We start from the raw sequence: 16447 nt of genomic DNA, 5'->3' as shown, positions 1-16447 counted from the left end.
TCTGCACATACCTCTGGGTCAGTGAATGTGTGATAGCTAGGTAAAAAACATTTTCAAAAGCTGAGGTCAGCAATCGTAGCCTCCAAAATTGTCCTAGCTGAGATCTATTCCTAAACAGAATATTAGAGCACCAAGCGTTAATCTCAAAGTGAATGTAAAATGTAATCTTTTTTTCAAATCACCATTTGGAAGACACATTACTGTTGTATGGATTTACCCATAACGTGATAAAAAATAATGTTCTTTGTCAAGGAACATACATTCTACATTAATGATTATGCTACCAAAATGAGTGTGTGCTGTAAATTGCTTCCAGCATTGTTCCTGTTTCTTCTTGCTGGAGGCTACCATTTGGCTGAACCACAGAACCCCTGAACAGCAGTAATGCCCCGTACACACGGTCGGACATTGATCGGACATTCCGTCAACAAAATCCTAGGATATTTTCCGACGGATGTTGGCTCAAACTTGTCTTGCATACACACGGTCACACAAAGTTGTCGGAAAATCCGACCATTCTGAACGCGGTGATGTAAAACACGTACGTCGGGACTATAAACGGGGCAGTAGCCAATAGCTTTCATCTCTTTATTTATTCTGAGCATGCGTGGCACTTTGTGTGTCGGATTTGTGTACACACGATCGGAAATTCCGACAACGGATTTTGTTGTCGGAAAATTTTATAGCCTGCTCTCAAACTTTGTGTGTCGGAAAATCCGATGGAAAAAATCCGATGGAGCCCACACGCGGTCGGAATTTCCGACAACACGCTCCGATCGCACATTTTCCGTCGGAAAATCCGACCGTGTGTACGGGGCATAAGGCTGGGTCCACACTATTGCGAATTGGATGTGGGTGCACAGCATCCAATTCGCTATAGCAGGAGATTTTGACCGGCTCTCTATGTAGCCGGTTCACACATCTCCGCTGTGGCTCCAGTGCGAATTTGCACAGGGGTCCTGTGCGTCTTTTGGTCCACTTCAGGTCCGAAATCAGACCTGAAATAGTGAACGAGGACGCATTGGACCCCTGCTGTGAGCCGCATGCGGCGATAGTGAGAACCCAGCCTTACTCATGAAGTGGAACTAAACCGATCAATTTATCAGTTTAAAAAAAACTGTTACATTCCTGGAATGCTGGGATTGCTAACTGTCACATTTACTTGTGCTCTCAACCAAACTGTCAAACCATCAAATGGTTAGTGTCATAAATGATCACATGTGCAGCACCATGGCAGTTGCAGATCAAACAGAAGCAGCTTCCTTGGGTGTTAGCGCCGGTTCACATTAGAAGGGGCACGACTTGCAGGTCGCCTCACCAAGGCGACCTGCACACGACTGCCGCAGCGACTTGCAAGACGACTTCTGTATAGAAGTCTATGCAAGTCGCCCCCAAAGTAGTACAGGAACCTTTCTTCTAAGTCGGAGCGACTTGCGTTGCTCCGATTAGAACGGTTCCATTGTACAGAACGGGAGGCGACTTGTCAGGCGGCTAGGTCGCCTGACAAGTCGCCCCCGTGTGAACCGGCTCTAAAGGATAAGGAGGCTTTATTCTGCTTTAAGGCTGTCAGCAGATCTACAAACTTGGCAGTGCCTAAAAATGGAGAGCAACTGAGCATGTGCAGAGCAGAATGAGACCGTGTAATACTGGATTTTAAACAGTATAGGCACTTATTTTTAATGTTTTACTATACCTGCAAAAGGTACCAGTCTGAAGTGATCTAGCAGGACTTTATTTTCTTAATAAAATTCCACTTTAATTAATAGTGTGGCTTCTTTCATTTATATTTTGTTTTAGCTGAGTGGGTTTGCACTATTGAGCTGCAGCTGAGAAGTGGATGGGATTTTTACATTATTGTATGGTGTTGGGGGACATATTTATAGTAATGTATAGAAGCCTGTCTGTCCTGTTTAAACGTTATCTGAAGATATGCGCATCCAAGCACACTTTTATGTTTATTGTGTCAAAATCTCTAAAAACGGCTGTTTTCAGTTCTTTGCAAACATAGATTATAAAAGTTTATGTTAAGATTATTATTGTTTTGAGGTGTGCTATCAACTCTTTATTTTGTTTTGCAGAAGCTGCAAGCTGAAGTCGCCATAAATGAACACATTTTGCATGCCTTTGTGACCAAAGCTTTGAGTGTCCTGGAATCGGAGGAAGAAGAAAACCGGTCAGTGGATTTATTTGTTAAAGAGCAGTGACTACAATTAATCCATACTCTTCCAATACTACTGTTAAGAGTGATGCTGTCATACAGTGTCCTCAATTTACCTTACCAGCTGGTCCAGAGAAGTGCTTTGATACTAGTCTTGGCTGCTTGGTAGCATCACTGAATCTTGGCAGTTGGGGCTACAGGATTGCAGGCTGGCAAGATTAGAAGTTGGTCAGACCTAAGTTGGAGCATGGAGGAGCTTGGAGGGGGTATGAATAGCATAGTGAGAGCTAAATAAAAAGTCCAGAAAGGAGCTGAAATAAGAATAGAAGAGAGTGGAGGCAATGAGGCGATGCCATTTGTTTGAAACTTTATCTTCTGCAGTCTATAGAGGACTATGGAGGACAAATATTAAGTGAAGAAACAGGAATACCATTTTGTAAATTTCTGGAAACACTAATGCCGCATACACACGATCGCACATTCCGACAACAAAATCCATGTTTTTTTTCCGGCGGATGTTGGCTCAAACTTGTCTTGCATACACACGGTCACACAAATGATGTCGGAAATTCTGAACATCAAGAACGTGGTGACGTACAACACGTACGACGAGCCGAGAAAAATGAAGTTCGATAGCCAGTGTGGCTCTTCTGCTTGATTCCGAGCATGTGTGGAATTTTGTGCGTCGGAATTGTGTACACACGATCATAATTTACAAGAACAGGTTTTGTTGCCGGAAAATTTGAGATCCAGATCTAAAATTTTGTTTGTCGGAAATTTCCGACGGAAAATGCCACGGTCCGAATTTCCGACAACAAGCTCCTATCAAACATTTCCCGTCGGAAAATCCGAAAGTGTGTACAGGGCATTAGCGTTCAGTTACAGAATTATTATTATTATTATTATTATTATTGTGCTATGGGATGCAGGGGGCAAGCTTGAATTTTGACTGAGCTAAAATCAAGATTTGCATCATCAGTCCCAACCTATTCCACTGTTTCCTTTAGGAACATGGAAGCTATGAAAATCTGCAGGGAACTACGTTGAAATATAAGACAGCTATTTACCTGTTTAAAAATAAGTCAAATTTCCCAGTCCTGCTGTTTTGGGTGCCTTAGCTCCCTTTCTGCTAATAGGTCGGGAACTGCTAACATCCACTGATGGTACTGACGTCTGCAGCCTGGAGTTATCAGAGTCATTTTTGGCCTCCTTGAGTGTTGCTGGGTCCTTTGCCCTCCTGGCTGAGGTTTTTAGTACCGCCATGAGAGACTTTATGGCCCACATTACCCAGGTAATTGCCAACTCTGATCGTAGAGGCCACATGCATGCTCCCAGGCCCTCTCCAGGAGATTCTGTATGCGATTTACTCACTTAGTGGCTTCTTAGTGGCTTCTGAGCGATTGTCCACTGATTTTTAGGCACTCAAATCCTTGTCGGATGAGCTTACACCTGAGGAGTCAGTCTTCTGCTATTGCTCCCAAATCAAGGGACGTCTCAGCTCCTATTAATGGGGTGCTTACCACCCTGAGGCTTGACGATCAGCTTCTCAGTTTCATCATTGCCATTTCCAGCCTGGGGATATATAGGGCCCCTTAGTCTTCAAAAGACTTACATTTGCTTCTGCTTTTTCAGCAGCTTTGTATATGAAGATTGGAAGCAACCTGAGAGGTTGTTTGCTCCCCGCAAGCGCTTGTTTACTTTGTATCCATTTGTTCTGAATTTGAACCTGGCCACGTCTTGCCTTAACAAGGTGGCTAACGTACTGGTGGTGGATGCTTCTTCTTTTAGGAACCGAGTCAATAAGTGGGTAAAATAGCTGCAATGCTCCCAGGTCCGTCCACCTCAATCTAGCCTTTAATTCCACATGAAAAGTTGCAGGGCTGGCTCATAACCATAGACTAAAGGAAGCTTCGACTAACCACTTGGAGCGCTGTTCCTGTCCTGTAAATGCTGTATATGTGTCTGTCCTGATGGACTGTCTTTAATAAACTCTTGCGATCTTCTGCAGCCACTTTTTTCTTCCAGTCACTAAGTGTTTGGAAATCCTTTCCAAAACTCTGCTTTCCCTGGCAGGTCCCACCTTGCACCCTATTCTGGCCATGACTTTGCTTTGTCAAACGATGTCTGACTGGATGAAATTCCTTAACAGAGATTTCACCACCACCACTGCTGTTCACACTGTGCTAGTTAAATGTATGGAGCAGATAGCTGTTGAACTAAATTTCAGATGTTCGCTTACTGTCAGTTCATATGTAAAGGTCAAAGTGCTGGACTGTAAAAAACATTTGATCAACATTTGTCTTCTAGGAAAGGCTCCTCCTAGATGTCCTCATCAAGGATTTTACTGGTGGCAAGAGCATTCAGCAGAAGAAGCCTAAAGCATCCATTTCTCCACCTTGACCTTTAAAGGCACTTGGACAATTTTAATTCTGGATTGCTGGGTTCAAGATGGGGTGCCCCAGGGCTGCAAACTTTCAGTCCCTGTCCCCTCCTTGTTTTCTTCCATCAAACCTTTGTGTCCTCACAGGCTGGCAGATCTCCATTTGGCTTTCTTGGGGCTTCTAGACCAGAGTATCATTGTCCCTGTCCTTGCTGCAGAATGGTTTCAGGGGTTTTACTCCAACCTGTTCAGTTTTTCAAAACCAGAGGGCATTCACCCGGTCTTTGACCTCAAAGACTTGACTGTTTATATTTGGCCCAAATTTTAGTTAAAATCAACCAGACCTGCCATTGCCTTGGGGCTAATGTTAGCCTATTTTGAAGTGGTTTTCTTTGTGTCATTTCATGTCAGACATCTGCAAAACAATGTTTTGTTATTGCACGATGAACCTGTCCAGTCTCTTGACAGACTGACTTGGTTGACTTAAAGGACCAGGCTATCTTTGGCTTGGTGGTTCAAGCATCTGGCTCTTCATTTGGGAAGTTCTTTCTTCCCTTTGTTTTGGAAGATCAGATGCCCATTAGAGTCATTCCCCTCTCTATTTTCATACATAAGGTTGCTTTCCTTGTAGCTATTACTAGGTTAGTGTCTGAACTGGCCACCTTATCTTGTAAAGAACTCTTTTTGGTCTTATATAGGGACAAGGTGGTGTTGCAGCCCAGGACTTTCTTTTGCCTAAGGTAGTCTTTGCCTTTTACCTAACTAGGACTTTACTCTCCCATCCCTTTCGTCCAGCTCTAGTTGATCAATAAAAAAATTTCTTATAATGTCTGGATGTGGTTCAGGCTATGCGAGTGTCTCAACCACTGTTTTTTTTTTCTTTCTAAAAACTGTTTTTATTTTTGTAACTTTTATAAGCCTCAAAAGTGCACAAGAGCTTCTTGTTCCAACATCTAGTTGTTCAAACAGACCGTTTTTCCGGCTTATGGTCTCAAGGGTTTGGTTTGCTCCGTTCCAATTAAGGCTCACCCCTCTAGGACTGTATGCGCCTCATGGCTTTTTTTGTATCAAGTCTCTGTTTCCCATATATGCAAGGGCACCACCTGGTGTTCGCTTTGTACAATCTACCGGGCGGATGTTTCTTCAGGCATAAGGTCCTTTAGGCGGCTCTTCCCCAGTTCTTGATTTATTGAACCTGTTAGCAATTCTTTCCTGTTGTCTATCTCCTACATGGACTGCTTTTGAACATCCCAAAAGTTTAAGACTTCCTGTATCCCTCAATGGATGAGAAAAAAATACAATTTTTTTGTACTTTCTGTAAAATATTTTTCTTGAAGTTAATTGAAAAACACAGATTCCACCCCTCCTGCTTTTGAGTACTGCGTAGCTGCAAAACTGATTCATGCTGGTGGCAGGAGGGGTTATGCCCTGGGATGGTATACAGGTTTTTTTTATTTTTGTTTTTTTACAGTGTCCAATGCTCCTGTAGGTGCCAGTATAACACAATGGTTTAAAACTTCCTGTGACCCTCAGTGGACTTGAAGAAAAGGATTGTATGCTGGGTACAGAAATCCTATTTTTTAAATTGCTCTATCCATGCACTATCCATGTAACAAAACTATGAAGTTTTCTGTTTGGTGGCAGATGCTATCTATAATATCTTCATTATCTAAATTTGGATTTCCAGAGCCATGATCTCTAATAACTGTATCTTATTTTTTCAGAGGTGAGGTAATTTTAAAGCTGACATCCTTAAAGAAGAAGTGGCAGAGTGTGATAAGCCTGGTGCAGCAGAGGAACCGAGAGAACACCATTCTACTGAAGCAGTGGAGGCAGTTCAGAGTCTCTAAACAAAGACTTGAAAATAACTTGAGTGGGGTGCAGGCTGCTCTTTCCAGTGTCAGTCCACAGAAATGTTACAGCCTAATCAATGCTGAAAAACTCCTTTACGATTTTAAGGTGAGTCTGTTCTGGGGATGCTATTGTATAGTAATATTTATACAAAAATATTATTTATGATCTCTGGTGCCAGGTTGGTTCCATGGTACTTTTTCATTTTAGTGATAAAAGAAATACTTTGTTAAAGCAAATTCATTTTTAAGGATTATTTAGATATGCATTGCCTATAAAAATTATTAACCCCGTTGAAGGATTTCATGTTTTATTGCCATAGACTATTAGGCCAGGGTGAATTTATTTAGTTTTTTTTTTATAGATTCTTTTATGTTAATTATAAACTTATTTCTGCAAAGGGTTTTAAAGTGGTCACAATCAAAAACGCAAAATATTTAATTGCATACGTATACACCCTCCCTTTAATATGACACCGCTAAATCATCGTGGCATCATGTGGTGCAAGCCTTTAAGAAAACGCACACCTATTAAATAACAAGGACGCCAAACCATTCTTTTAACCCACAATCTTCTCAATAAAATATGTGAATCTGATGTATTTTGTGTGTGTTTTTATGTTCTGTAAAAGCCTCCCTTGTATAGACATCTAGAAGCCCCAAGATTTTTGCTGGGCACCATATTCTTGGATGTGTCAGCGGAATCAGAGCTGACACTTAAGTGACACTATGTATAGTACTCGCCTTCTCTCCTCCACCAGAAGCCACAAAAAACGGTTATAGGGAGGTGAGGGGAGGGGTAGAGGAGCTGTGCCAGCACAAAGAGTAACTAGTACCATGGGTGCTCAACCTGTGGCCCTCCAGCTGTGGCGGAACTACAAGTCCCATCATGCCTATGCCTTTGGGAGTCATGCTTGTAACTGCAATACCATATGGGACTTGTGGTTCTGCAACAGCTGGAGGGCCACAGGTTGTGCACCCATGAACTAGAGCCAGGGGTCTCCAAACTATGGCTCTCCAGTTGTTCAGGAACTACAATTCCCATCATGCCTAGTCATGTCTGGGTTTTGCAGTGCCTCTTGGGACGTGTAGTTCCGTAATGGCTGGAGGGCCGTAGTTTGTAGATCCCTGAACTACACTCTTCAAGTAGAGGAGAAGGCTATGTTATGCAAGGAGGGAGGGGGCTCTGCTACAGTACAGACTGTTCCTGAATGAGTCAAATTCTCTAGCAAGTTCAAAGACAATATTGCAAGTAAATGATTTATGGAAAGGAAAAACACTGCAAGTTAACATTTAAAGAAGAACTCCAGGAACTACCGGTTTTAAAAATTTGCTGGTTTATAAGGTAAAGGGGATAATGTCCAATGAGGTGTATGCCACTTTGCAGACTTTATCTCTTTTATTTACATTTTTACTGTGCGCTAGAAGCTATACTTCTGGCAATTGGACAATGAACCTTTGGGTCCTAGATATAGAAGCTGCAGAGTCATGTGCAGCTGCTGTGCCTGCCCCTCCTCTTCTCTTGCCCAATCACAGAAAGCTTTGTATTATGTGAACCCGTTCACAATATACAAAAGTATTCTACAACTGGACAGCAGAGAAGAGGGGATGGCGGACAATCACACAGCAGCCGAACCTCTCTTGTCAGTGTGCTGGGAATATAGCGATACTCCAGGCACTCAGTACAATGTAAATGGTAAATAAAAGAGGTGGCATGTTACTATTGTAATATATTATGTGTACGTACTGTTATTTATATATATACAAACACTATATTACCAAAAGTATTGGGACGCCTGCCTTTACACACACATGAACTTTAATGGCATCCCAGTCTTACTCCATAGGGTTCAATATTGAGTTGGCCCACCCTTTGCAGCTATAACAGCTTCAACTCTTCCGGGAAGGCTGTCCACAAGGTTTAGGAGTGTGTCTATGGGAAAGTTTAACCATTCTTTCAGAAGTGCATTTGTGAGGTCAGGCACTGATGTGAACGAAAAGGCCTGGTTCGCAGTCTCTGCTCTAATTAATCCAAAAGCTGTTCTATCGGGTTGAGGTCAGGACTCTGTGCAGGCCAGTTAAGTTCCTCCACCCCGAACTCGCTCATCTATGTCTTTATGGACCTTGCTTTGTGTACTGGTGTACAGTCATGTTGGAACTGTTCCCACAAAGAATTCCCTTCACGGGAGCAAGCCCAACCCCTGAAAAACAACCACACCATAATCCCCCCTCCACCAAATGATTTGGACTAGTGCACAAAACAAGGTCCATAAAGACATGGATGAGCGAGTTTGGGGTGGAGGAACTTGACTGGCCTGCACAAAGTCCTGACCTCAACCCGATGGGACACCTTTGGGATGAATAAGAGCGGTGACTGTGAGCCAGGCCTTCTCGTCCACATCAGTGCCTGACCTCACAAATGCAGAAAGGAGGGAGAGATGAGGGGGCTCTGGTGAGGCTGGGTATCCGGTCCTTAGTAGCAGGGAAGAGATGGCACTGAAGGCAGCACTTTGTAGAGAAGAAGCAGCTTTGGAGGGTCTTAAATGAAAGAGAAAGAGCCTCTAAGTGCAGTGGTTAACAGATTTATTACAGGCACAATGGGATTAAAAAAAATTACAAGATAGTAAGAGGTCATAGGCATATAATGATTTGTCCTCATGTGGATGGCTGTAATCCTCATCTGGGGGAGAGAGAGAGACATCCTGAAGCTGTCAGAGTCCCTGGTGACGTGGATTGGAGAGGAGGTGAAGATGCGATGAGGCAGCCTGGGCTATGGAACCAAGCTGGAACGCACGCAGCTGATGTGACACCAGGTGAAGGTGGTGGGCGGTAACGCGTTTCGGGGCACGCACAGCTCCTTTGTCAGACCTTGTAAGTGTTTTTAATCCCATTGTGCCTGTAATAAATCTGTTAACCACTGCACTTAGAGGCGCCTTTCTCTTTCCTTTATGACCTCACAAATGCACTTCTGGAAGAATGGTCAAACATTCCTATAGACACACTCCTAAAACTTGTGGACAGCCTTCCCAGAAGAGTTGATGCTGTTATAGCTTCAAAGGGTGGGCCAACTCAATATTGAACCCTACGGACTAAGACTGGCATGCTATTAAAGTTCATGTGCGTGTAAAGGCAGGCGGCCAAATACTTTTGATAATATAGTGTGTGTATGTGTATATATATATATATATATATGTGTGTGTTATATACACTAAAAAAAATTACTGTTGTGTATATTATGCATTTATTAAATGCCTTTTGGAGCGGAGTTGCAAAAGCCAAATTCTGGTTTATGCCTAGGGTTCCTGTAACAAGGACTTTTACATACTTAATCCACTGATCCTGCAGTCTTCCTTCATGCCGTAAGACAGGGATGCTCAACCTGTGGGCCACATGTGGCCCTTGACCTCAAACCAGGGACGTGCATGCCCATGCTCTGGGATGGTGGGTCAGCAAGCCCAGATCGCTATCAACGGGTTGCCAACCCATCATCCCAGAGCATCAGAATGCATGGCGCAGGCAGCCACGGAGGGAGCAGAAGCCCCATAGGCCGATGCTTCCACTGTAGTGCTGGCTCCTGTCCCAGGTGAAGTGATACCGAGTGCACTTTGCTTGGGACCTTTTTAGCAGCATGGACAGCGATGCCAGCAGAAGCTGGAAGAGGAAAAATATTAAACTTAACCAAATCACTTAAGTGGCCCTCACTCTTCAAAAGGTTGAGCACTCTTGCTGTAAGATCTGGTCTTGCAGCCATCTCCCTAACACTCCACTCTCCCTGCATTGTACCTGACAATGCTGTGGGACCACCCCAGGTTGGTGTCGGGGGAGATTGGAAGCGCTGGCTGACAAGGAAGTGAGGGATGAAATAAGTAAAAGTACTGGTTTACAGGTGCCCTAGGCATAAATGACCATTTAAAAGAAATCAGATGCTTCTGTATATTACGTTTTTATTACATTTTTCATTTTGGGATTTGAGAAAGTAATGAGAAAGTAAGTGCTAAGTTAATGTTGCATAGGTAAAATTATCAAAATATATTCTCACGATAATTACACAAAACTTTACCTTTTAAGTGCTATCTACACTGAACCACTGAATTATTTACAGGAAAAGGAGCGTCATCTTAACAGGCTGCAGTCTGTTTACAACACAATGGTAGAGAATGGTAAAGATTTACTAGCTGTAGCTGAACCAGAGTCCAAGGAAGCTCTGCAATGTGATCTGAATCGGCTTCAAGACTTATGGCAGAAAACAACACTGCAGTTACAGGCAGTTCTCATCCACTTCAATGACATGGCTCTGGTAAGTGGCAATTCGTATCTCATTAACCAGACCTACATGGGCAAGTCAAGATATCCTTTATTTACAACAGACATTTACGTTTTCTTTTTTTTTTGCACCACATGAACCTTTTGAAGTTGGATTTGTATAGTAAAGCTTTATTAGTTGTGGGTTAAATGCTTTAAAGTGGTGTTCCACAATAAAAAAAAAAAAAAGTCATGATTGTGCCTAAAAAAAATAAAAAAAAACATTAGGATTTTTTTTTTTTTTTTTACTTACCTCTAAATGCCTGTTGCTAGGGGGTCCCTCGTAGTCTGCCTCTTCCAGTGCCTGAGCTGGTGACATCACTTCCCCCTCGGCACAGGAAGGGCTCAGCTCTGCTCCCTCCCTCCTGTCAATCATCTGGGACCCATTACAGGTCCCAGGTGACTGAGCGGCCAATCATGGCGCACGGCGCCACTCGCGCATGCGCAGTGGGTGCCAGGCTGTGAAGCCACAGCCCGGCGCCCACAGTTGCAATGCCGGCGCCACTGAACGGAGGGGGAGACGAGCCGGGCTTCGATCCCCCGCATCGTTGGACCCTGGGACAGGTAATTGTGTCCAATTAAAAGTCAGCAGCTGCAGTATTTGTAGCTGCTGACTTTTAATTTTTTTTTTTTTTTTTTTGACTGGCTCTCCTCTTTAAGTTGATCCTTAAAAAAAAAAAAAAAAAATCCACATTGCAGATAAAAAAAATTTGCATTTATTGTTTTTCTCTCTCAGGAGCCTGCAGAGCATTGCATCCGCGATCGGCAGATCACGGGTGCAATGTCAGGCTCCTGCAGACACTGCCTACAGCTTTCTACCTGTATGGGCCTTTTGTTTGAAAGCTGTAGAAAGTGTCAATGAACTATGAGAGAGCTCACCAGTACTCTCACATTTCATTGAGAACTACAAGCTTTGTGCCCTTTGTAGTTCATTCATTTACAGATTCCTGTAAATAAAAGGCGTGGCTGTGCAGGCAGTTTTTAAATTGTGACAGCAGATGTGGGGATAAAGGGGATGCCTGCTGTCACGGCGGGGATTGGGGGGTGCTGCTTCAGACACATAAACAGCCAGTTCATGCTGTATGGGCTACAGCACCTGTGTAAATGAGGCCTTAAAAGCTTCCTTAACCACTTGCCTACCGGGCAATTACACCCCCTTCCTGCCCAGGCCATTTTTCAGCTTTCAGCGCTGTCGCACTTTGAATGACAATTGCACGGTCGTGCTACACTGTACCCAAACAATTTTTTTATCATTTTCTTCACACAAATAGAGCTTTCTTTTGGTGGTATTTAATCACTGTTGGGTTTTTTTATTTTTTACAAAAAAAAAAGACCAAAAATTTTGAAAAAAAAATGTTTTTTACTTTTTTTCTGTCAGTAAATTTTGTAACTAAGTCATTTTTCGCCTTCACTGATGTGCGCTGATGAGGCAGCACTGATGGGCACTGATAGGCTGAACTGGTGGGCATTGAGGAGGTGGCACTGATGAGGAGGCACTAATATGCCGCACTTATGGGCACTGATAGGTGGCACTGAGCACTGATTGGCGGCACTGGTGGGCACTGATAGGCAGCACGGATAGGCGATACTGATGGGCATTGATGGGCGACACTGATGGGCATTGATCGACAGCAGTGATGGGCAGCACTGATAGGCGGCACTGATTGCCAGCACTGACTGGCATCGCTAATGGGCACTGATTGGTGGCACTTGTGGGCACTGATTGCTGGCATTGGTGGGCACTGTATGGTGACACTGTTTTACTGTACTGTAATCAGGGCACTAATGATCAGTGCCCTGATTACATTCCCACATGTCCCCCTGCGTGGAGATGCCGCTGATCGGCTCTCCTCGCCACACACTCTGTCAGTGTGAGGCGAGGAGCGCCAACTATCGGCACTTCCTTGTTTACATGTGACCGGCTGTGATTAGACACAGCCGATCACATGGTTAAAGAGATCGGGGTCGCGCCGTGTCCTAGCAACACGGCGCGATCGCCGCGCTGCATGCCTCCGCGGCCGTTTTAGGACGCCGTCGTATGATGGCGTCCCAGAAACGAGAGCCGCACCACCCCGCCGTCATTTGACGGTGGGCGGGCGGCAACCAGTTAAGGCCCATACAATCATACGAAATATACCACTTTTGGCACAATCGTATGATAATCTGATCATTGGTACACAGCTTTCCAGAGCTGATCAGGACAGGTCGTGCATAATTATCCGATTTATTTTTATTTATTTTTTTCTCTAGATCAATCAGTACAGTTTTAATCCGAAAATACAATACATTACATCACTTCTAAATTTTGTATTCTGTCGTACAAAAATTTTTGTAACTTTAGTAACCTATTCGTTTTTGATATGGAGATTAGCATGCAAAAAAAACCCAAAAAACAGACAATCATTTGTCCGATAAGATCATGTGTACCAGGCTTTTTACTCTGACATAACCTTTCATTGTTCTTCTTAGAAGAGAGAAAATTTTGAACAGAATGTGGAGGACAGAAGGAAATCTCTTCATGGCCTGAAAGTGAGAGTAGATGAACCACTTCCGACACTTCACGAGGACCTGCAAAGATTTAGACAAACCGTTAAGGTATGTTATCAATGTGCCTTGAATGTGCTGGGGGAAGCACAAAGGAAAAGGCTCTGTAGTGTCTAATGGCAGACTCGTTTATTTCTTAAAATATAATCTAATTAGTAAAGCCAGGACTTAGATGACAGCCCCCCAAAACATTTCAGCAGTTGCAAAAACGTCTTCCTTTTTATTTTCTGAACGATTTTAAACAAATGTGAGGTCATCTCCAAAGTATCTCAGCTTTAAACAATTTTTTTATCTCGGGTTTAAACAAGTTTTTTAACTAAAAGCTGTAATCAAAAAGTGTCTGATTTTATCGCATGTCATGTGACAAATTCAATTCAAGCAATCGCATTCCCTGTTGCAAACAGATTTTTCGCCTGGGTGCCGCCCCCTCTATCCTTGCCACCCCCTGTATGAATAATGGATAGATTCATGCATAGCATAATCTATCCATGGCTGCCGCGGCCACCCCCTATTCAAGCATCCGGCCCCTTTCAGGACACCGGGTGCCTAAATCACAGCGGCGGAGGTGTTTTTTTCTTAAGCACCTGATTAGAGCCATAGGCTATAAAAATGGGGTGGCTCGTGGAGCAGAGCATTGCGCCATGAGCCCACCCAAGTGTTACAACAGGGGGACCAGGGGGGGGTGTGTGTCGGTGGCATACTGTTTGCCGCCCCCCCAAAACAAAATTCCACCGGCGGCCACTGGAACTGGCCCAGCAGCTTTATTGAATTTCTCCTAGTTTGTAGGACGCTGTGCAGATGATCTCAGGTTCAGGAATGGTTGCAAACATTTTCCGGCATGTTGGAAAATTTCTTTGGCAAACCGATAAGAACAGCAGTACACAATCTGAGTATAGTATTTTAACAGATTTATTGTGGTGAAAAAATGAACAAATGGTGACTCACATTGTAACAGTTAAAATCAGGCTTACTATATAGCAAGGGCTTCCTATGCACAGTCTCACAACAGGGAAGGAGTATTGGGTGGATTGATACACCTGCAGGACCAAGAGAACACACCGGGGGGGCACCAAAGAATCACAGCATAAAGCAGGCCATACATGATCGAATTTCGAACAAATTTTCTTTTCAAAATCAGAAAGTTCCTTTTTTTTATGATGATCGGATTTTATGATGATCGGATTTTGTGATCCGATGATGCCACCATTGATTTTCGAAATTCGGCCGACCAAGCCTTCAATTTCACCTCATGTTGCTACAGAAAAGAATTTTCGTGGCCGGGAATCTTCTTTTCTCTCCGTAAATTTTCTTTTCTTATTACATTTCTCGCACGATTCTCCCATCATTGATTAGAAAATCGTTCGTTTTTCTAAAAATTTCCAACATGTCCGATTCCTCAAATTTGATAGCCGCACGAAAATCGGCCGTTGCTGCAGCCCACTAAGGCCTCATGCACATGAGATGCCGGTGCAAACTCTGCTGAACACATGTTTTTAAAAGCTGAAACCAGCATTTAGAAACGCTGTTTTGACGCATTTGCATGCCGCGTTTAGCCGTGTTTAGCCGCATTTGCGTCTAGAAGCGTCTGCAGAGCAAAAAATGACATTTTGCGACCCAACTTTGGGGCCCCGTATCTTGGGGCCACTTGGTGCTAGGAACCCCAAATTTGGGTTAACACAGTGGAACTAGCACTACAACATATCCAAATTCCTAGCACTAAGTGGCCCCGAGATACGGGGCCCAAAAGTCGGGTCGCAAAATGTCAAGCACTTCTGCAGCAGAGAATGACATTTTGTGACCTGAGTTTGGGGCCCCATATCTCGGGCCACTTGGTGCTAGGAACCCCACATTTGGATATGTTTATTGTCAGTCCAAATGTGTTAGCACACCAAATTTGGGATTCCTAGCAATTTGGATATGTTGTAGTGCTAGCTCCACTGTGTGTGCACATCAAATTCCTAGGGTTCCTAGCACCAAGTGGCCCCAAGATATGGGGCCCCAATGTCGGGTTGTAAAAAACACTTATAAAGGCAAGCGCGGCTAAACGCGGTATCAGCGTTTAGCCGCGTTTGGCGTCTGAAACGTGGAAAACGTTTGCGTCTGAACCCATTTTTTTGCTTCTGGAAAAACAAGGTTAAACGCAACTGCCTAAAAACTAGACTGTGTACATGGACACATAGGATAACATTGAATGGGTTCTTGGGCAGTTGAAAAATGTGTCCAACTGCCTCTGAACACGAGTTTAACAGGGTCTCGTGTGCATGAGGCCTAATGGTGCGAAATTCGTACGAAAATTCTTAGATATGATTTTCGAAAGAAAATTCTTTCGAAATTCGAACCGTGTATGGCCGGCATTATTAGAACTAAGAAATACTTCTAAGTTAGTAACTCACATGGGAAGAATAAATGGCACTTTTTGTATGTAATCTGTGAGCGGTCAGGTCATGCATCTAGGATCTTCCTACAACTTGCAGCCTGGAAACTGTCCGTACTTTCCAGACTGCAAGTTGTAGAAAGAGGCCCCCCATCCCAGATGCATGAGCTGACCGCTAGCTTAGGGGCATGCATGCAGGAAGGTGTGCTGAGAAAACTCCTCCCCTCCTGAAGACTCCTGGGATGTATGACATCATTTGCCTAGGCCTGAAAACCAGGAAGTAAGTGAAGAAATTTAAAAAAAGAGTTTAAAAAAAGCAAATATGATATACTATACTATCTATTTTACTAATACTAGCAGCTTAAGGAATAAACCAATAAAAATGTTGATTGAGACCAAGACAGTGGAACCTTGGTTAACGAGTAACGCAGTTAATGAGCGTTTTGAAAGACGAGCAACTTTTTTCTTGAAAATCCTGACTCGGTTTGCGAGTGTTGCCTTGCAAAACATACAGAATTCAAGCTAATGTGGTGTGCAGTACTGCATTTGGCCAGAGGTGCGGGGGCGCCGGTGACACTAAGCCGTTCGGAAATACTCGGAACCACTCAGAAATACTCCGTTCCTGAGTGTATCCGAGCCTTTCCAAGGGTTTCCGAGTTCAAATGAGCTGTCCCCGAGTATTTCCGAGGCTCTCCGGCGCCCCCCCCCACCTCTGGCCACATGCGTTATTGCATGCAATAGAAGTAAATTTGGAACTAATTATCTTCGTTTTCATTGACTTCTATGGGGAAACTCGCTTTGATATGCGAGTGCTTTGGATTGCAAGCATTCTCCTGGAA

At 43.6% G+C, this 16447-nt stretch overlaps 1 protein-coding gene across 6 annotated transcripts in view; it reads left to right on the top strand.

Annotated features, from left to right (window-relative positions):
- The window catches only part of SYNE2 (spectrin repeat containing nuclear envelope protein 2), a 582128-nt gene that overhangs the window by 463891 nt on the left and 101790 nt on the right, over window positions 1–16447 (top strand). For all 6 annotated transcript variants that reach the window (XM_073609718.1, XM_073609721.1, XM_073609720.1 and 3 more), the window contains 4 exons: window positions 2079–2173; window positions 6263–6497; window positions 10491–10685; window positions 13160–13285. In XM_073609718.1, coding sequence (XP_073465819.1) covers window positions 2079–2173; window positions 6263–6497; window positions 10491–10685; window positions 13160–13285 — 651 coding nt within the window. The remainder of the gene's footprint in view (window positions 1–2078; window positions 2174–6262; window positions 6498–10490; window positions 10686–13159; window positions 13286–16447) is intronic.

The sequence above is a fragment of the Aquarana catesbeiana genome, linkage group LG13, assembly GCF_042186555.1.
Source record: "Aquarana catesbeiana isolate 2022-GZ linkage group LG13, ASM4218655v1, whole genome shotgun sequence".
Taxonomy (NCBI): domain Eukaryota; kingdom Metazoa; phylum Chordata; class Amphibia; order Anura; family Ranidae; genus Aquarana; species Aquarana catesbeiana.
This window is presented reverse-complemented; position numbering and strand designations above follow the sequence as displayed.